This window comes from Mustela nigripes, chromosome 6 (assembly GCF_022355385.1).
Source record: "Mustela nigripes isolate SB6536 chromosome 6, MUSNIG.SB6536, whole genome shotgun sequence".
In the NCBI taxonomy this organism is placed as follows: Eukaryota; Metazoa; Chordata; class Mammalia; order Carnivora; family Mustelidae; genus Mustela; species Mustela nigripes.
The window spans coordinates 93006887-93027850 of NC_081562.1; the positions used below are offsets into that span (position 1 = coordinate 93006887).

Below are 20964 nucleotides of genomic sequence, written 5' to 3' on the forward strand. Positions count from 1 at the left end.
GGAAAGGAAAAGAGAGAGAGAGAGAGAGAGAAAGAGAGAGAGAGAGAGAGAGAGAAGAGAGAAAAAGTACTTCAAAGAGCCAGCGTATTAGCCCGTGCCTCTCTGGCTACCGGAGAGGCCGGGAGGGGGTCTGATCTCGTCGATAATTGGTTGGCCTCTGGCCAATCAGGAGCAGTAAGCGGTTTTGCTTGCCATCGTGGTCCGCCTCCCCCTGGGCTTCGTGACCATGTTTACAAATAGGAACAGAGTAGGTGAGAGGGATAGGCTGTCCAGCCAATGAGACCTTGCGGCGTTCATGGGCGGGGTGAGGCCGCTGCCAGGTTTAGGGCGGAAGGAGCTGCTCTGGGTAAGAAGGTGAACGAAAGATGGCGGCGGAAACGCTGCTGTCCAGTCTGTTGTGGCTGCTGCTTCTGGGGATCCTATTACCCGCAAGTCTGACTGGCGGTGTCGGCAGCCTGAATCTAGAGGAGCTGAGTGAGATGCGTTATGGGATCGAGATCCTGCCATTGCCTGTCATGGGAGGGCAGGTGAGGAGGCGTGGAGTGGCCAGGGTCTGGGGCAAGGGAAAGAGGGAAAAGGTGGAGGAAGAAGGGCAGCTGTGGAGTCTGCAGCGGTAGCCTAAGAAGAATTGGGAAGAGTAGGTAGGAGTTTTACGATGACTCTTAAGGCTCATTGATTGAGACCCATTCCCCTGGGGTTAGGGACTGGGAGGGGTGGGGCTTCCCGCTGTCAGCTTCAGTTCCTGATCAGAGCACCCAGACTCCGCCCCGCAAGAAGTGGGAGGGCTCTCTCCCCTCACCCGCCAAACACAGCTGGAGGACTGGTGGCTCATTCTGACTTGACTGGGCTCTTCCCCAGGATCCGAAGAGGGGTCTCGTTGTTCTCTCTAATCCCAGCCTCTGTTTGCCTCCCTGCCCACCCCCCATCCTCCCTTCTTTCCCAGAGCCAAGCTTCCGACGTGGTGATTGTCTCCTCTAAGTACAAACAGCGCTATGAATGTCGCCTGCCAGCTGGAGCTATTCACTTCCAGCGTGAAAGGGAGGAGGAGGCACCTGCTTACCGAGGGCCTGGGATCCCTGAGTTGTTGAGCCCAATGAAAGATGCTCCTTGCCTGCTGAAGGTGAAAGGGGTTGGGGGCGGGGGTGGAATGAGGGCTTGGGAGCTGGCTATCTATCTGGGAGCCAGAGTGCCCATGAATGAAGAGGGATTGAGAGGACCTCGGGAGAGTTAAGAAGGCCATTAGGGGAGCAGACATATTGTACAGACAGGAAAGAAGCAAAGAATCTTGCAACTACTGATGACACTTTGCTGAATGTAGAGGAGGGTTAGGATAGAAGATTGTAGAGTAATACTTAAGCCAAGACTGAGGTGCCTGAGGAGAGTCAGTGTGGGTAGTAAGGACACTGTCTTAGAGATGCCTTTCTGGTAAAGTCACCCCCTGCCCCTGTCACTCTCTGCCCAGTATCCTTTTTTATTTTCATCATAGCATTTTTCATGATCTGAAATCATCTTATCAACTGAATCATCAGTTCATTTAATTTTGCTCTGTAATGTGAGTCCATGAGGTCAGAGAATTTATCTTGTTCATGGCTGTATCCCCAGTGGCTAGAACAGCACAAGGAATGTTGTAGAAGTTCAATTAGTATTTGAATATTCTGTATTTTCCTGGTCTGAGTGCTTCAAGGATATCATGATTTCTTATCTTGATAAGAAAGAGGATTTTAAAAAATTTTTTAGAAAGGGAGTGGAAAGACTACAGGTATAAAACATACCCTAGAGGTATTTCTCCAGTCACAGAAGGAAAGCAGCCCTTGCTCCTCTCTGAGAATCTGGAGAATGGAGTGCGGAAGTAGGTGGGAGGAGAAGTAGTTGAAAGGTTATGTGTCTTGGAGCCAGGAGAGATTCAGGTTCCAAGCAGAGACAGCTGCACTCTATCCCCTTGATTGTTCATTTTTTATTGTCAGACCAAGGACTGGTGGACGTATGAATTCTGTTATGGACGCCACATCCAGCAGTACCACATGGAAGGTGACTCACGCTACATTTTCCCTAAGCCCTCAGCACCACGTCATGGAAGGTGACCTGCCCTCCCAGTCCCCTTCCCTCTTGGTCCTCTTAGAAGGGAGTAATGGTGCTCCACTGTGATTTCTCTTGTAGATTCAGAGATCAAAGGTGAAGTCCTCTATCTCGGCTATTACCAATCGGCCTTCGACTGGGATGATGAGACAGCCAAGGTGGCAGGGGTCTGGGATTGGGAGAGAATGGGGTCCTGGCTGTAGACTAAGCCCTGATCAGAAGAGGAGGGGCGGAATTAGCTGACATATTGCTTGGGGCTTGGTGGCCATTAGGACAAAGTGCCATTCTTCCTCTTTGCGGTCTTTCTTCTGCCCCCACCCCCCTTCTTAATGTCCTCCCCAGGCCTCCAAGCAGCATCGCCTGAAACGCTACCACAGCCAGACCTATGGCAATGGATCCAAGTGCGACCTCAACGGGAGGCCACGGGAGGCGGAGGTTCGGGTGAGTCTCAGGAGGGAAGTTGGCAATTTAGATTTTAAGGGAGGAGGGCAGGGTTGCATGTTAGACTCCAGAAGGTCTCCTCCAGACCCAAAACTCTTAAGTTTAAGACTCCTTTTCCAGCTGGTAGCTGGATATTCTGAGGCACTTAAAGTCAACACTTCCCAAATCCTTCCCTCGGATCCCCTAGCCACGCCTGTTTGTTTTTTTCCATGTTTCTTCTCCTATCACCTAAGCGTCATTTCTGACTCTTCCTTTCTTCATGGAGGGACTTGTCAGTGAGGTGGTACTGGTGTAGGCACCGGGCTCTGCTCTGGGCACACAGTGGTCAGCAAACATGCAGCCTCTGCCCTCAGTCTAGACAGGAAGACATGTTAAGACATGTAGTTACAGAAATGTCTGTAACTACAAACTGAGGAGCAGTGTGAAGGAAAGGAATCTAGTTTTCTCAGAATAAATGACAAAGCCTGTTCATTCTCTGTTTAGATTTCTCTGACCACTTTCTTCTTTCCTGTGCTTGGCACCTTCATCTCTCACCTGCATCACTGCCAGCAGCCTCTTAACAGGTGTTCCTGATCTAGTGGTCCTGAATTGAATTCAGGCAAGCAGGTGGATGTATGGTGGGAAAGGTTCTTCAGGTGCTTCTAATGTGTATTCACAAACATAACCACCTACAGAGAACAGAATTACACACCTGACCACACACGAATTATCTTTCTGTAATACAGATTTTCACATGCAGTTGTGTTCTGGTAGTTGTTGACTCTATCCTGGTCACCAGGATAGAGTTGGGGGTGGGGAGGGGGGAGCCTTGATTTGTCAGGTTTGCCAATATCTGTGGTATAAATATTCCTACCATGGCCAAATTCATGCTGTCACTCTGATGTCAACCATCTTGCAACATATCCTGAACATTTACCAGTTGGCTGTTGTGAACTGGTGTGAGTTGACTCCCATAACACCTCTATGGCAAGTGTCACTTCTCTGTCCAGTCTTGGGAAACCTTCAGTGATTCCGCCTTGCACAAAGGCTAACATCCAAATACTTCAACAAGACTGGGGTGGCCGTGGAGGTGGTGGGAAGACCTCAGATTCTGGATATATTTTGAAGGTGGAGCCAATAAGATTTGCTGATGGATTAGATATGGGGTGGAGTCAAGTATGACTCCAGGATTTTTAGTTTGAGCAGCTGGAACAATGCAACTGTCATTTACTAAAATGGGAAGGAATGGGTTTGGAGGGGAAAGCAGGTAGGTGTTAGACATATAAAAGTCAAAATGATATAAACCTTCAGTGGTGATGTCCAGTTGGTAGTTGGCTCTGTGATTCTGGAGTTCAGGGATGAGGTCTGGGCTGGAGCTATAAATACTCATTGTGCTTCTGCCCCGCTGGCCTACTTTCTGTTCTGTGAATCAATGGGTCTTGTTGTTTCCTCTGCCTAAAGCTTCCTCCAGATCTGCAGGTGCTTGGTTCCATCCCCTCATTAAGGTTATATATCTCTGTGACACCTGCACAGGGAGCCCTAAAGTAGGCACACAGAACACACCCATCCTTCTGTCCCCTTACTGGTAAACACCTACAGGGTTTTATATTCTTTTTAAAAATTTTTTTAAAGATTTTATTTATTTATTTGACAGATAGAGGTCACAAGTAGGCAGAAAGGCAGGCAGAGAGAGAAGGGGAAGCAGGCTCCCTGCTGAGCAGAGAGCCCGACTCGGGGCTCGATCCCAGGACCCTGGGATCATGACCTGAGCCGAAGGCAGAGGCTTTAACCCACTGAGCCACCCAGGCGCCCCAGTGTTTTATATTCTTGAAAGCATGTATCATTTCCTGAAGTTATCTTATTTGTTTGAGTTTAATATCTCTCTCAGTCTTCCCAACTGGAATAAGCTCCAGGAAGGCAGGGACTTTACTTTTTTAGATTTTTTGTCTGTCTTATTTTCTGCTATATCCTTGGTGCCTGGAACGGTGCCTGGCACCAAGAAGGTGCCCAGAAATTATTTGTTGAACAAGTGATAAGGCAGTTCAAATGTCATTTATCTCATGTGAACTTTTTTGGCTAATCCAGATGGTTTCTTCAGCATTTTTAAAAAAGATTTTATTTATTTAATAGAGAGAGTGACAGCTAGAGAGGGAACACAAACAGGGGGATTGGGAGAGGGAGAAGCAGACCTCCCACTGAGCTGGGAGCCTGATGCGGGGCTCAATCCCAGGACTCTGGGATTATGACCTGAGCCTGAGGCAGACGTTTAACTGACTGAGCCACCCAGGCGCCTCTAGTTAGCATTCATATACATATATCTACGTCCACATATATTCATGGCTTAATCTATTCGGGCTGCTAAAAGAAAATACTGCAGACTGAGTAACTTATCTGCAGAAATTTTTTTCTTACAGTTCTGGAACCTGGAAGTCAGAGATCGGTGTGCCACTGTGGTGTGGTGAGGGCCCTCTTTCAGGTTGTAGACTTGTTTATTCTCACAGGTGAAAGGGGCTAGGGAACTCTTTGATAAGAGCATTAATCCCATTCGTGAAGGTTCCACCGTTATAACCCAAGCACTTCCCAAAGGTTCTACTTTCTAATACCATTTCATTGGGCATAGATGTTTAGGGGGACATAAACATTCAGACCATACAACCCACAAGCATTTACACACGTATATAATCTATTATAGCACTTACTTTATATTATTGTTTTTAAGTAGGCTCCATTCCCAGCATGGAGCCCAGTGTGGGGCTTGAACTCACAACCCTGAGATCAAGGCTTGAGTTGAGATCAAGAGTGAGATGCTTAAATGAGCCACCCACGCTCCCCTCTTTCTTTATTATTATTTGTAGCTTCAGTAGGCTAAGAACCAAGGGCAAAGACTGCATTTTCCTCTCATTTATTGAAGAGATGTCTTGTGCCAAGCACTGTAATAGAAACTGGGGATAAAATGGTGACCGAGAGACCGAGTCCTGCTCTCAGGAGACAGACATTAAATAAACAGCCACAACAAGCAGGATAAAGACTGACTGGTGAAGTAAATATTGTAGGAGGCCGCACAGTAAAAGAAATGGCCAAGTCTAGGTAAAGGGGAAGCTTTCTGGAGAATGTAACCTTTGAACTGAGAGTTGAAGGCTGAGGAGTTAGTCTAGCAGTGGTAGAGGAGTGGGAGAAGGAAGAGGGCATTGAAGGTGGCAGGTATGGTAGGTGCCAAAGGCCTGGAGGCAAGGGACAATTGATTCCTATTCACGGTGACTGGAGAGAATTGCAGGCAGGGAGTGTGGGAGGTGAGGCTAAGCAAATGTTAGGGGACAGTTTATACGTCAGAAAGCTCTGACTTTCTGTAGCTATGTTGAGGAGTTTGGACAATCAGAACCAAGGGGTAAGCCAGGGAAATATTTGAAGCAGAATGATGACATATCCAATTTTGGTTTGGAAAGCTCACTCTGGCTGGAGTGTAGCAAATGGTTGGAGGCCAGTTAGGAGGTGGTTGCAGCAATCCAGGTGAGAAAAGAAGGTGGCCCAGGAATGAAGAAATGTGAACTCCAGAGGAGATTTAGAGGACAGAGTCACTAGAGTAGGATTCTTGGGTTTCTGGCTTGAGCAACTGGATGGTGGTTCCTGTTACTGAGTTAGGTATAGTAGAAAGAGGATAGGTCTGGTGAAGGAAAAGGATGGTTCTGGTGTTGAGTATGATGATTTTGGTGGCTGAAGACTCAAGAGATTTCTGAGGAGGCTGTTGTATCTGTGGGTCTGGATCACAGGAGACAGATCCAAATTGAACCCAGGGGGCTGGGAGTCATTAACATATTGGCTATAATTGGAGTCAGGGTCTGGGTAAAATCCTCCCAAAGAAACAGTAAATAGTGAGAAAAGTGGAACAGGATGTTAAGAAAGCCATTGTTGAAAGCATGGGCCGAAGGGGGGCTCTGCTGAGAAGAAGGGGTCACAAAGGAGATACAGCGATGCAACCTAAGGAGGGACTGGTCCATGGCAACAGTTGCATCTGAACCTTCAGGGAAGAGAATTGAAAACTGCTTGTAGGTGATCATGGGAATTTTTTTTTTTTTTAAAGATTTTATTTATTTATTTGACAGAGAGAGATTACAAGTAGGCAGAGAGAGAGAAGGAAGCAGGCTCCCTGCTGAGCAGAGAGCCCGATGCGGGACTCGATCCCAGGACCCTGGGATCATGACCTGAGCCGAAGGCAGTGGCTTAACCCACTGAGCCACCCAGGCGCCCGATCATGGGAATTTTAATAAAAGCAAAGTATGCATGCACAAGGAAATGAAAATTCAGACCATTGGCATGGGAACCAGATGAAAAGTTTAAGTCCTCTACTCCCAGAGTCATTGGTGATCTTTGCTACAGAGCAGAGGTCATCGGTGATCTTTGCTACAGCAGTTTCAGGTGAAGATGTGGAAGAAGTCTGAGTGTGAGGGGGAAGTGAAAGGCGAGCCCTAGTTAGAGGGATTATGAGGTTGGGGAGAGTGGTACTTTGTTTTAAGTACCACTTAAAGATGGGAGCATATGTAAATGCTGTTGGGTGGACCTGGCAGAAAGGAGATACTGAGTCACAGGAGAATGATGGGGAAGAGAATGTGGGCAGGGCCGGGATAGGGAACACAGGAGCAGTTACCCTGAGTGTATGTAGGGTCGTCACAGAAATGACTTGTTGAGGAATCTGGAGGTTTTAGTGGCAGACAGTTGAGGGCATTCCTGTTTGGCTGTTTCTCATTTTTTAGTTCTTATATCCTGATAGACCACCCAAGTTCATTGCTTTCGTGATTGAGTAAACTTCCCCCCTCCAGGCCAACCACTGTGAAGTTCAGTCTTCCCAATGTCTCCTGGGTAGGAGTAGTGTGCATGGTGTTTGGTAAAAGTGCTGTCCCGGTGGAGTTTGGGAATGACTAGCCACCTTGAATTAAACAAATTTGAATCCCCATCTCAATTCTTATGTTAAGATTTCACAGAGATCTAAGATGTTTCCTTTTCTAATTTCTAATTATGAAACATTTCAAACTTACAGAAAATAATGTCCTAGAGACCCATATATCCACTGCCAAGGGAAACAGATGTTAACATTTTGCCATCAGAAAGGAACAAAATGCTAATGATACAGTTAAAGCCCTCCCTTTCATTTCTTTCCTCTCCCTCCTTGCCAGAAACAACCACAACCATCCCCATGCATGCTTTGTACTTTTATTAGTTGTACACATATCATAGACAATACATATTGTTTTGTATTTTAAAATTATACGTTAGTGGTATAAACTTGCTTTTTCACTAATCAATGTTTGCTGTTCTGTGACATGACATGGAGATCTAGTTCAATGATTTTGATGGCTGTGTTGTGTTTCATTGTTTACTTACTATCCCTCTACTAAGGAATGGTTGGGTTTCAACTCAAATGCTCTTACACACAGTGCTGCAATGTAGGTCATTGTGAGTGTGCAAGAGTTTGTCTGAGGTAAAAACCTAGAAGTAGAATAACAGAGTTATCAGGAATGCATATTTTATTGGTGAGTTTGGTGCATTGCCTATTTTTTCAATGTCTTTTTAATGTGTAGGTATTCATTTATTTTTATTATTTTTTAGGTTATGGCAAAATGGATATTTTAACAATTTTAACAATTTTTAGGTGTACAATTCAGTGGCATTAACTGCATTAACAATGTTGTACACCTATTACCACTATTTACGTAACTTTTTCATCATCCCAAACTCTATACCCATTAAGAAATAATTCTGCATTTCTCCCCCTTCCCCACTCTCTGTTCTGCTTTCTGTCTCTATGAATTTGCTTGTTCTGGGTACCTCATATAAGTAGAATCACACAATATTAGCCCTTTTGTGTGTGTCTGGCTTATTTCACTGAGCATAATGTTTTCAAAGTTCATCCATGTTGTGGTATGTATCAGAATCTTATTTCTTTTTATAGCATATTCCTTTTGTGGAACATTTGGTAATATTCCATTGTATGTGTATATGGTATTTAGCCTATCTGTTCATCTATCGGTGGGTGGATATTTTGGTGCTTCCACCTTTTGGCTATTGTGAATGATGTTGCAATGAACATTGGTGTATAAGCATGTGTTTTGAGTCCCTGCTCGAAATTCTTTTTGGGTATATACCTAGGACAGAAATATACCTCATGGTAATTCTTTGTGTAGCTTTTTAAGGAATTGCCAAATTGTTTTCCACAGCAGCTGCACTATACATTCCCATTAACAACGCACAAAAACTCCCAGTTTTTCAACACCCTCTCTGATACTTATTATTACTGTGTTTTGTAATAACCATCCTAATGGGTATGAAGTGGTATCTCATTGTGGTTTTGATTCTCATTTTCTTAATGACAAATGATGTTAAGCATCTTTCCATGTACTTATTGGCCATTTGTTTATCTTCTTTGGAGAAATGTCCATTTAAATCCTTTCCCATTTTTTAATTGGGCTATTTTTTTTAATTGTTGTGGGGAGTTCTTTATATAGTCTGGATAGTAATCATTTGTCAGATACATGATTTGCAAGTATTTTTTCCCATTCTGTGGGTTTCTTTTTTACTCTCTCTCTTTTTTAATAGGCTCCATGCCTAATGTGGGGCTTGAGCTCATGACCCTGAGATCAAGAGTCACATGCTCTACCAACTGAGCCAACCAGGCACCCCCTGCTTTTTCACTCTGTTAATAGTATTTTTTCATGCATAACAATTTTCTGTTCTGATGAGGTCTAATTTGCCTATTTTTTTCTCTTTTTGCCTGTGCTTTTGGCCTCATATTTAAGAAGTCATTACCTATTCCAAGGTCATGGTTGAGTCGATTAAAAAAAATTTTTTTTTTAACTTTATTTGAGAGAGAGAGAGAATGCACAAGTAGGGGGCAGGGGCAGAGGGAGATGGAGAAGCAGGCTGCTCCCTGAGCAAGGACCCGCATGCAGGGCTCAATTGCAAGACCCCAAGATCATGAGCTGAGCCAAAGGCAGGTGCTTAACCAACTGAGCCAGGAAGGCATCCCTTGAGTTGATTTTTGTATACAAAGTAAGATAAGGATCCAACTTCATTCACTTGCATGTAAATATCCAGTTTTTCTGGAACCATTTGTTAAATCTATCCTTGTCCTTTTAAATGATCTTAGTACCCTTGTTGAAAATCAAATGAGCAAGTATGTTAGGGTTTATTTCTGAGCTCTGTTCTACTCCATTGGTCTGTTTGTCTATGCCAATGACAACAGACTGTTTTGATTGCTGTGGCTTTGCAGTAAGTTTTGAATTTAGGAAGTGTTGAGTCTTCCAACTTTGTTCTTTTTTTGAGATTGTTCTGTGTATGAGATCCCTTGAGATTCTATATGAATTTAAAATGGGTTTTTAAAGGCCATTGGGATTTGGATAGAGATTATATCGAATATGTAGATCACTTTGTATAGTACTGCCATCTTAAGTTTTCTAATCCATGAACATAGGATGTCTTTCCATTTATTTGTATCTTCTATAATTTCTTTCTGTAATATTTTGTAATTTTCCATATGCAAGTCTTTCACCTCCATGGATAAATTTATCCTAAGTAGTTTGTTTTTTGATGCTATTGTAAGTGAAAATTTTTTTTAATTTCCCTTTTAGCTTGTTTATTACAAATATACAGAAATACAACTAATATTTGCAGGTTGATTTTATATCCTGCAACTTTCCTGAATGCATTTATTGGCTGTAACAGTTTTTTTTGTGTGTGTATGTTCTTTTGGATTTTCTATGTGTAATATCATATCGCTATGAATAGAGATGATTTTATTTTACTTCATTCTTTCCAATTTGAATGCCCTTTATTTCTTTTTCTTGCCTAATTGCTCTGCTTAGAACTTCCAGTACCGTGTAAAATAGAAGTGGCATAAAGTGGGGCGCCTGGGTGGCTCAGTGGGTTAAGCCGCTGCCTCCAGCTCAGGTCATGATCTCAGGGTCCTGGGATTGAGTCCCGCATCAGGCTCTCTGCTCAGCAGGGAGCCTGCTTCCCTCTCTTTCTCTCTGCCTGCCTCTCTGTCTACTTGTGATTTCTCTCTGTCAAATAAATAAATAAAATCTTTAAAAAAAAATAAGTGGCATAAAGTGAGCATCCTTATCTTGTTCCTGTTATTAGTGGAACAGCTTTTGGTCTTTCACCATTGATTATGATGTTAGCTATGGGTTTTCTTTTGTGGCCTTTATTGTGTTGATATCATCTTCTATTCCTAGTTTATGAAGTGATTTTTATCAGGAAAGTGTGTTGGCTTTTGTCAAATGCTTTGTTCACATCAATTGAGATGATCATAAGGCTTTTTTCTTCATTCTCTTGATGTGATGTATTGCGGCATGCAGATTGATTTTTGTATATTGGGCCATCTTTGCATTCCTGGAATAAAACCCACATAAATCATGATGCATGTTGCTTTCAATATGGTACTTAATTTGGTTTGCTAGTATTTTGTTGAGAAATTTTGCATTTGTATTTACAAGGGATCTTGGTCTATAGTTTTCTTGTAATATCTTTGTCTGGGTTTGGAATCAGGGTAGTGCTAGCCTTACAGAATGAGTTAGGAAGGCATTCTTTATATATTCCAGATTTATTTCCTTGGTCATCTACATTCTCTCTATCTTAGCTGTCTTTTTCTTTTGTTCATATGTATTGCCAATGTACTTTTAATTTAAAATTTTAAAAATTCCAATATGATTAAAAATATTAATCTTTTTCTTTAAAGTTTGTATATTTTATGTCTTTTGTTAATAGGAAAGTTCCTGTTTATATTTTTCAAATTATAGAAGTTTTCTTCTCATATGTTGGACTTTAATTCAATAAATTAATTTAATATATCATGTCAGCTTGGAACCTAAATATACCTATTTTTCATCTGGATAACTGACTGTCACAGCATCATTTATTGAGCAGCCCATACTTTGTAGTGCCACATCAGGCATTTATCAGGTTGCCATATATGTGTATATGCATTTCCTTGGCTTCTCCTTTGTTTCATTAGTCTGTCTATTCTTATACCAATACCACATTGTTTTAAGGACTATAACTTTTTAGTAACTCTTCATATCTGATAATGGGCATTTTTTCCCTTCAGATTTCAAAACTGAGATTGTTGGACAAGTTCTGTGAAAAAACTCTTGGGGATTTTAATTGGAATTACCCTGAATTTTATATTAATTTGGAGAGAATTGGTATTTTATGATATTGACTGTTCATTCACCATGAATGTAATGTATACTTCTATTTACTTATTGCCTTGTACTTTAGTAAGACTTTAATTTTCTCTATGATAGCTTTTGTATATCTCATGTGAGGTTAGTTCTAGATATCTTATAGCTTTTATTTGTGTCTGGTGTGTAGGCAAATGTTTCAAGCATACAGGTACCTTATAGTTTTTGGTGCTATTATAAATGGCATCTTTTATTTTTTTATTTTTATTTATTTTTTATTTATTAAATGGATAAGATTTATCCATTTGAGGAGGGGCAGTGAGAGAGAGAGAGAGAGAGAATCTCTAGCAGACCCCTCATTGAGCATTGAACCCAATGTAGGCCTGAATCCCAGGACCCTGAGATCATGACCTGAGCTGAAAGTAAGAGTCAGATGCTCAACTGACTGGGTCACCCAGGTGCCCTGTAAATGGCATCTTTTGAAAATGACATTTTCTGATTGAGTGTTGCTGGGGTATGGTCACATTATTAATTTTATATATTGATCTTATGTTCACAGCTTTACTGGACTCTCATTCCTAATAGTTTGCAGGTTCTCATGGATTTTCTCTGTGAATAATTATGTCATCTGCAAATAGCAAGACTTTGGTTTCTTCCTTTCTAATCCTTATATATTTTATTTTTCTTATACCTGCAGTACAATAGAAGTGGCTATGGTGGGCATCCTTGGCTTGTTCTGACTTTAAAGGGAGTATTCCTGAAGTTACACTATTAAAATGATGTTTTCCTGTAGGCTTTTTGTAGACACCCTTTATCAGGTGAATAAAGATCCATTTTATTCCTAGTTTGGGAAATATTTTCATCATGGGTAGGTGTGGAATTTTAATACATTTTTTCTGTATCAAGATGGTTAAATGGTTTTTCATCTTTATTTTTTAATATGGTGAATTCAGCTAATTCATTTTCTTAATTTTTTTTTTACCCTTAGATTTATGGAATAATTCGTGGTCATAAGGTATTTTTTTATGATTTTATTTTTAAGTAATCTCTACACCCAACATGGGATTCCAATGACAACCCTGAGATTAAGAATCCCATGTTCTACCAACTGAGCCAGTCAGGTGCCCCTCGAAATATTCTTAATACCTTGATATATTCAGTTTCCTAATATTTTAATTGATTTTTATAGCTGTTTTCATAAGTGAATTGGTCTACAATTTTCTTGTATTGTTTTAGTCTTGTCTTTGTATCAAGTTATATTAGCTTCATAAATGTCTTGAAAAGCTTCTCTCTTTCCTTGTTCTCTGCAACAATTTGCTGAGATAGGAATTAATCATTCTTTTTTTTTTTTTAATTAATCTATTCTTTAAAAGTTTGGGAGAACTCTCTAAAACCACAATACCCAGTATACCACAGTATACCACAATACTGTACATTGTGTATTGTGGGGATGGTTTTTACTACTGATTTAATTTATTAAATGGTAAGAATTTTTTGTATTAATGCATGAAGCATTAACAAGTTACAGTTCCATAGGACATTATTTAATTATCTAAATTTTCAAATATATTAACATAGAATTATAATGTTTTATTTTTAATAATCACTTTTTATAGATCTGTCCCCCTTTTAATTCCTAATATTGACTTTGCCTTTTCTCTTTTTGTTGATCTGTCTTGCTAGAGATTTGTCTATTAGTCCAAGAGCTGCGTTTTGACTTTGTTTTTCCACTCTGTTTACTATTTCAATAACATCATTATTTTATCTTTATTATTTCTTTCTTTCTTCCTTATGTTTATTCGTTTCTTTTCCAAGCTTCTTGAATTTTTTTCCACACTTAAAAAATTCTTTTTCTTTTCAGTATTTTTTAATTTGAATTCAGTTAATTAACATATAATGTATTACTAGTTTTAGAGGTAGAGGTCAGTGATTCATCAGTCTTATATAATACCCAGTGCTCATTGTATCATGTGCCTTCCTTAATGTCCACATTAACATAATGTTACCACATCCCCCCATCCTCCTCCCCTCCAGCAATGCTCAGTTTGCTGTGATCAAGAGTCTCTCGTGGTTTGTCTCCCTCTCTGATTTCATTTTGTTTTGTTTTTCCCTCTCTTCCCCTATGATCCTCTGTTTTATTTATTTATTTATTTAATCCACTATTTTAAATTCTACATATGAGTGAGATCATAATGATGATTGTCTTTTTCTGGATGAGTTAGGGCACTCAACCAACTAAGTCACCCAGGTGCTCCTCAGAGATTTTATTTGTAAGTAAACTACCGCCACGTGGGGCTCAAATTCATGACCCCATGATGGGGAGTCACATGCTCTACTAAGCCAGCCAGGTGCCCTGACTCAGAGATTTTTTTCAATGTTCATACAAACATTTATCTTCGAGCTCTTTCCAAATACATATATAAATAGCTTCCTCTTCTTCCTTTCCTCCCTTCCTCCCTCCCTCCCTGTTTCTTGTTTTTTTTTCTTTTTGTCTTTTTATTGAGGTATAACTGACATATAACATTATATTAGTTTCAGGTATATGATATAATATTTCAGTATTTTATGTATTGCAAAATGATCACCACAATAAGTCTAGTTAACATCTGTCAACCATACAATTACAATTTTTTTTTTCTTGTGATGAGAACTTGTAGGATCTACTCTTTTGGCAACTTCCAAATATGTAATATGGTATCATTAAATATAATCACATGCTGTACATCCCTGTGACTTATTTATTTTATAACTGGATGTTTGTACCTTTTAGCTCCCTTCACCCATTTTGCCCATCACTCCCTTGTTCTTTTTATTTTTTTTTTAAAGATTTATTTATTTATTTGAGAGAGAGGAAAAAAGTGCAAGAAGGGGGAGGGGCAGAGGAAGAGGGAGAGAGAGAGTCCTCAAGCAGACTCTCTGCAGGGTATGGAGCCGGATCTGGGGCTCAATCCCAGGACTCTGGGATCATGATCTGAGCTGAAATTAAGAAGAGGACGCTTAACTGACTGAGCCACCCAGGCGCCCCACTCTTGTTCTTTTTTATAGTTGCTATTATTCTCTTATACACTGTGCTCTCATTTGACTAAATAGTTCCCTGTTGATGGACATTTAGGTTGTTTTGAGTCTTACTAACACAAAAGTGCTACAGTGAATAACCTTGTACCTACAGAATAGATGTAGGTTAAATTCCTGGAAGTAGACGTGTGTGATTCTGATACATACTGCCAAGTTACCCTGCTTAGGTAAATTACTCTGCCTCCAGCAATGTATGAGAATGCCAGTTCCCCTACAGCTCTGCCAACCCAGAGTATTTTTAAACTTGTAGATTTTGGCCAGTCATCAAATAGGCATCAGATAAGCAGTGCTTTCTTGGTATCATTTTAACTTACATTTATCTTAGGAAAAGGTAAATAATCTTACTGCTATTTAAGAGCCATTTCTCTTTCAGCCTTTACTCTTCTTTCAACCACCCAACTTCTTTGCTCATTTTCCTAATGGATTGTTGTTCTCTTTCTTCTAAACTTATAAGAACTCTTTGTATAATAGAAATTGCAGGATGCTTCATTCACTTTCTCCTTTCCTAATCATGCATGGAGAAAGCTGTCCATATCCAGTGTTTCCATTTTCATTGTTACTTGAACTTTGCTTGAGAACTTATTTTAGATTTATGCTTATCTTTTTAATTTATTTTTTATTTATTTTCAGCATAACTATTCATTATTTTTGCACCACACCCAGTGCTCCATGCACTCCATGCCCTCTATAATACCCACCACCTGGTACCCCAACCTCCCACTCCCTGCCCCTTCAAAGCCCTCAGATTGTTTTTCAGAGTCCATAGTCTCTCATGATTCACCTCCCCTTCCAATTTCCCCCAACTCCCTTCTCCTCTCTAACTCCCCATGTCCTCCATGCTATTTGTTATGCTCCACAAATAAGTGAAACCATATGATAATTGACTCTCTCTGCTTGACTTATTTCCCTCAGCATAATCTCTTCCATGTCCAGTCCATGTTGCTACAAAAGTTGGGTATTCATCCTTTCTGATGGAGGCATAATACTCCATAGTGTATATGGACCACATCTTCCTTATCCATTCGTCCGTTGAAGGGCATCTTGGTTCTTTCCACAGTTTGGCGACGGTGGCCATTGCTGCTATAAACATTGGGGTACAGATGGCCCTTCTTTTCATGACATCTGTATCTTTGGGGTAAATACCCAGTAGTGCAATGGCAGGGTCATAGGGAAGCTCTATTTTTAATTTTTTGAGGAATCTCCACACTGTTCTCCAAAGAGGCTGCTATTTCTAATTTTTTGTTGTTTTATATAATTGCTATTGATTTCTCATTTTATGCTGTTGTGTCAGTGATTCGTTGGGGATTATTGACTTTCTCTGGTGAACTTTAAAAAATTGTCCTGGTGTACTTGAAACCATGTGTTTTCTCTATTCAGTTCAAGACTAATTGTTTTGGTCAAGTTTTCTACTAGTTTTGTTTTATTCTGGTGGCCAGTTATTGAAAGAGGTATATTAAAATTTTTACCGTGATGGTGGATTTGGCGATTTTGTTAAATTTTCCTTCCCCATTTTGAGGCTGTGGTAGATGCATATAAATTCAGAATTGTGATATCTTCATGGTAAATTATTCCTCTTCTATTCTTCTTGTCCTTAATGTTGTGGTCATTTTTTTCCATATCACATTTAAAAAACCTGAAATATACCACAATACATAAAATGGTATAAAACATGCATCTGTCGTGTCTGGATGAATAAAGGAAATACCCATCCAATCGCCTTAGATTATGAAAGAATGCTGAGAGCACCTTAAAAGTTCACCTGTGCCCCCACACAACACGTCCCTCTCTCTCCCTTTACCACAGAGCTAACAGCTCTCCTAATTTTGTGAGGAGAAATCCTTTGCTTTTCTCTAGAGTTTTGCCATCTGTGTATGCATCTCATTTAATTTAGCCTCCTTCTTCTGAACTTTATATAAATGGTATCATATTGTATGAAAACATGTAGAGTGCACACAAGGAAATCTGGGGTTTGAGATCCAGCCCCGTCAAGGGTGGGAGCTGCAGTGCCCACGCTCACAGGCCTGTAGCATATTCCTTTGTGTAGTTCATTATCTTTTCATCCGGATTACCTTTCACAGACATTTGGGTTTTTCCCAGTTTTCTGCTATCCAAAACCTGCTGCTATGTACAACATTCTTTTAAGTGTCTCCTAGTATGAAGTGCAAGGATCTCTTGAATGAGAATTTTGTCTGGGTGAACCATTGCCGGGTCATAGGATATGAAGGTGAGCCCCTATTCTACTTTATTTGACATTGCAGGATATTTTCCCGAGTTTTGGTTCCCATTCATATTCTTTTTTTTTTTTTTAAGATTTTATTTATTTATTTGATAGAGAGAAAGATCACAAGTAGGCAGAGATGCAGGCAGAGAGAAGGGGAAGCAGGCTCCCTGCTGAGCAGAGAGCTTGATGCAGGGCTCGATCCCAGAACCCTGAGATCATGACCTGAGCTGAAGGCAGAGGCTTAACCCACTGGGCCACCCAGGCACCCCATCCCATTCATATTCTTACTGCAGTATGACTTCCCAGCATTCCATGTCCTGGCCAATCTTTATTACTGGACTTTCAAATTTTTACTGATTTATTGGCTGTGTCATGGTACCTCATGATGAATTTAATTCGCCTTTCACTGGTTCCTAAGAACTGATCATTCTTTCAAGAATGTATTAATACGGAACTGATTTAAACTAGTGTACTTAATTGATATCCTAATATTAAGCCAAAGCTTCATTTGAAATTAAATGCTCCGTTGATTTGCTAATGTTAAACCAATTTTGCATTGCTGAGATGAACCCAGTTTGGTCATATATATTATTCTTGACTATTCTTTTTAGAACTTGCTGGATTCAGGGGCGCCTGGGTGGCTCAGTGGTTTAAGCCGCTGCCTTCGGCTCAGGTCATGATCTCAGGGTCCTGGGATCGGGTCCCGCGTCGGGTTCTCTGCTCAGCAGGGAGCCTGCTTCCCTCTCTCTCTTTCTGCCTGCCTCTCCATCTACTTGTGATTTATCTCTGTGAAATAAATAAATAAAATATTAAAAAAAAAACTTGCTGGATTCAGTTTGCTGCTTTTTAAAGGACTCTGTATATATATCTCTTGAGGGAGACTGACTTGTAGTTTTTCCTTCTAGTTCCATCCTTATCAAGTTTTGGTAACAAGGTTATGCTCGCCTCAAAAGAGATGAGTTAAAAAATGTTCTACTTTTTCTATACTCCAAAGAATGTATAAGATTGCAGTTTTTTTTAAAGTAGGCCCACACCAGCATGGGGCTTGAGCTCATGACCCTGAAATCAAGACCTGGGCTGAGATCAAGAGTCAGAGTCTTTTTTTTTTTTTTTAAAGATTTTATTTATTTATTTGAGAGAGAGAGACAGTGAGAGAGAGCATGAGCGAGGAGAAGGTCAGAGGGAGAAGCAGACTCCCCATGGAGCTGGGAGCCTGATGTGGGATTCGATCCTGGGACTCCGGGATCATTACCTGAGCCGAAGGCAGTCGTCCAACCAACTGAGCCACCCAGGCATCCCAAGAGTCAGACTCTTAACTGGCTAAGCCATACAGGTGGCTCAAGATTGCAGTCTTTTAGTCCTTGAGCATTTGCTAGAATATACCTGGAAAATCGTGTTGGTCTACATTCTCATTGTGCGAAGACTTTCAACTCGTTTTTCTTTAATAATTTTAGGAATATTCAAAGTTTTCTATTTCTTTGTGTCAGTTATAGTAATGTGCATTTTTTAGGAATTTATACATTTCATCTGATTTTTCAGATTTATTGTCATAAAGTTGTCCATGATACCCTTCCATTATCTTTTTAATCCCTGTGGCATCAGTGATTAGGTTCCACTTTCCATTCCTCAGTGGTTTTGTTTTGTTTTGTTTGCCTGTTTTGCTACTGGTCAGTTTCACCAGAGGTTGGTCAGTTGTATTATTCTTTTTAGAGAACCAACTATTTTGGCTCTGTTGAGTTTCTGTATTGCGTTTGCTTCCTATTTTATTAATGTCCAGTCTTTATTTTCCTTCCTTCTGCTTTCTTGAGTTTATTTTACTATTCATTTTTAACTTCTTGAAATGAATGCTTAACTCCTTCATTTTCAGCTTTTCCTTTTTTTTTTTAAATTTTAATTATTTATTTTCCAGAGAGAGATCACAAATAGAGAGGCAGGCAGAGAGAGAGAGGGAAGCAGGCTCCCTGCTGAGCAGAGAGCCCGATGTGGGACTCGATCCCAGGACCCCGAGATCATGACCTGAGCCGAAGGCAGCGGCCCAACCCACTGAGCCACCCAGGCACCCTCAGCTTTTCCTTTTTATTAAACATTTCTTATAAGTTTCTCTCCAAGCACTACTTTAGTTATTATAAATTTTTATTGCTATTTTAAGTTTCTTTACCTAAATTTCTTTTTTTTCAACCTCCCTCCACTCCAGCAATACTCAATTTGTTTCCTATGATCAAGAGTCTCTCATGGTTTGTCTCCCTCTCTGATTTCATCTTGGTTTATTTTTCCCTCTCTTCTCCTATGATCCTCTGTTTCATTTCTTAAATTCCACATAAGAGTGAGATCATATGATAATTGTCTTTTTCTGTTTGACTTATTTTGCTTAGTGCAATACCTTCTAGTTCCATCCACGTTGTTGCAAATGGCAAGATTTCATTTTTTGATGGCTGAGTAGTAGTCCATACTATGTCTATACCTCATCTTCTTCATCTATTCTTCTGTCAATAGACATCTGGGCTCTTTCCATAGTTTGGCTATTGTGGACATTGCTATTATAAACATTGGGGTGCACGTGCCTTTTCGAATCACTTCATTGTATCTTTGGGGTAAATACCCAGTAGTGCAATTGCTGGGTCATAGGGTAGCTATATTTTCAACTTTTTGAGGAGCCTCCATACTGTTTTCCGGAGTGGCTGCACCAGCTTGCATTTCATTCCCACCAACAGTGTAGGAGGGTTCCCCTTTCTCCACAGCCTCGCCAACATCTGTCGTTTCCTGACTTGTTAATTTTAGGCATTCTGACTGGTGTGAGGTGGTATCTCATTGGTTTTGATTTGTATCTTTATCTAAATTTTAAACGGATAATACTTTCCCATGATTCAAAACTTAGAAAATATAGAAATTTTTGTAGTAGGAAAACTCCCCCTCCCAAACTTAACCTCCCTCCTGCTCAGTTCCCATAGTGCCCACCCACTCCCCATAGGTCTTAGTGTTTTATGCACACTTCCAGCCTTTCTTCGTGGTTCACAAGCAGTTATGACTAGAGAATCTTATTTATTTTTCTCTTTTTTTTTTATACACAGCATACAGTATATTAAACATATGTTCTGCACCTTGTTTTTACATATCTTGACAATAATTCTTAGAGATCTTTCAATAGCCTTATATCTAGAGCTTTTTAAAAATTTTTACATATGCATATTATATGGCTGGATGAATGTTCCATTATTTTGTCATCATCGCTGTACTGAGTAAATAGTTTTCCATCCACTTTTTGTTGTTATTAACAGATTATTACATTATACATATATTCATGTGTAAATATATCTTGAAAACATAAGTGCTGGGTACAGATTAAATGTATTTAAGATTGTCCTTGTAAAACCTTTATTTTGAAAAGTTGGAAACATATAAAATCATAGAAAATTGTACAATGACCCCCTGTGATCATCTAATTTCAACAAATAGGGCCAGTTTCATTTTATCTATCTTCTTGCCTACCTCTCTTCACTACCTCCTCTACTCTCAGACTACTTGGAAGTAAATTACAGATATCATTTCATCCATAAATATTTCTGTATTTATCCCTATAAGGTTAAAGCTCTTTTAGGGGCCCCTGAGTGGCTCAGTCAGTTCAGTGTCCGACTCTTGGTTTCCGCTCAGGTCGTGTCGTGATCTCTGCTTAGCATGGAGTCTGCTTGAGATTCTCTCTCTCCTCCCTCTGCCCCAACCCCCTCTCACATGTTCATTCTCTCTTTCTCTCTCAAATAAATAAATAAATCTTTTTAAAAAACCCCACTTTTAAAAACATAACTACAATACACTAAAGATTAACAGTAACTCCTCATTATTATCAAATATTCAGTATCTTCAGGTTTCCCTGATTTTCTTATATATATCAAAATTACATAGATGATTTGATAGTTGTACCATTTGAGTCCTTTAAATTTGCTGAGACTTGTTGAATGGTCCAGTATATGTCAGTTTCTCTAAATGTTTCTTTGTGCTGGAGAG

General features: G+C 40.1%; 1 protein-coding gene across 4 annotated transcripts in view; it reads left to right on the forward strand.

Moving 5' to 3' along the window:
• Positions 1-327: 327 nt before the first annotated feature.
• OS9 (OS9 endoplasmic reticulum lectin) overlaps positions 328-20964 on the forward strand; it is a 32561-nt gene continuing 11924 nt past the window's right edge. For all 4 annotated transcript variants that reach the window (XM_059403563.1, XM_059403565.1, XM_059403564.1 and 1 more), the window contains exons 1-5: positions 328-527; positions 944-1120; positions 1965-2028; positions 2158-2234; positions 2419-2517. In XM_059403563.1, the coding sequence (XP_059259546.1) occupies positions 366-527; positions 944-1120; positions 1965-2028; positions 2158-2234; positions 2419-2517 (579 nt within the window). In that variant the 5' untranslated portion in view covers positions 328-365. The remainder of the gene's footprint in view (positions 528-943; positions 1121-1964; positions 2029-2157; positions 2235-2418; positions 2518-20964) is intronic.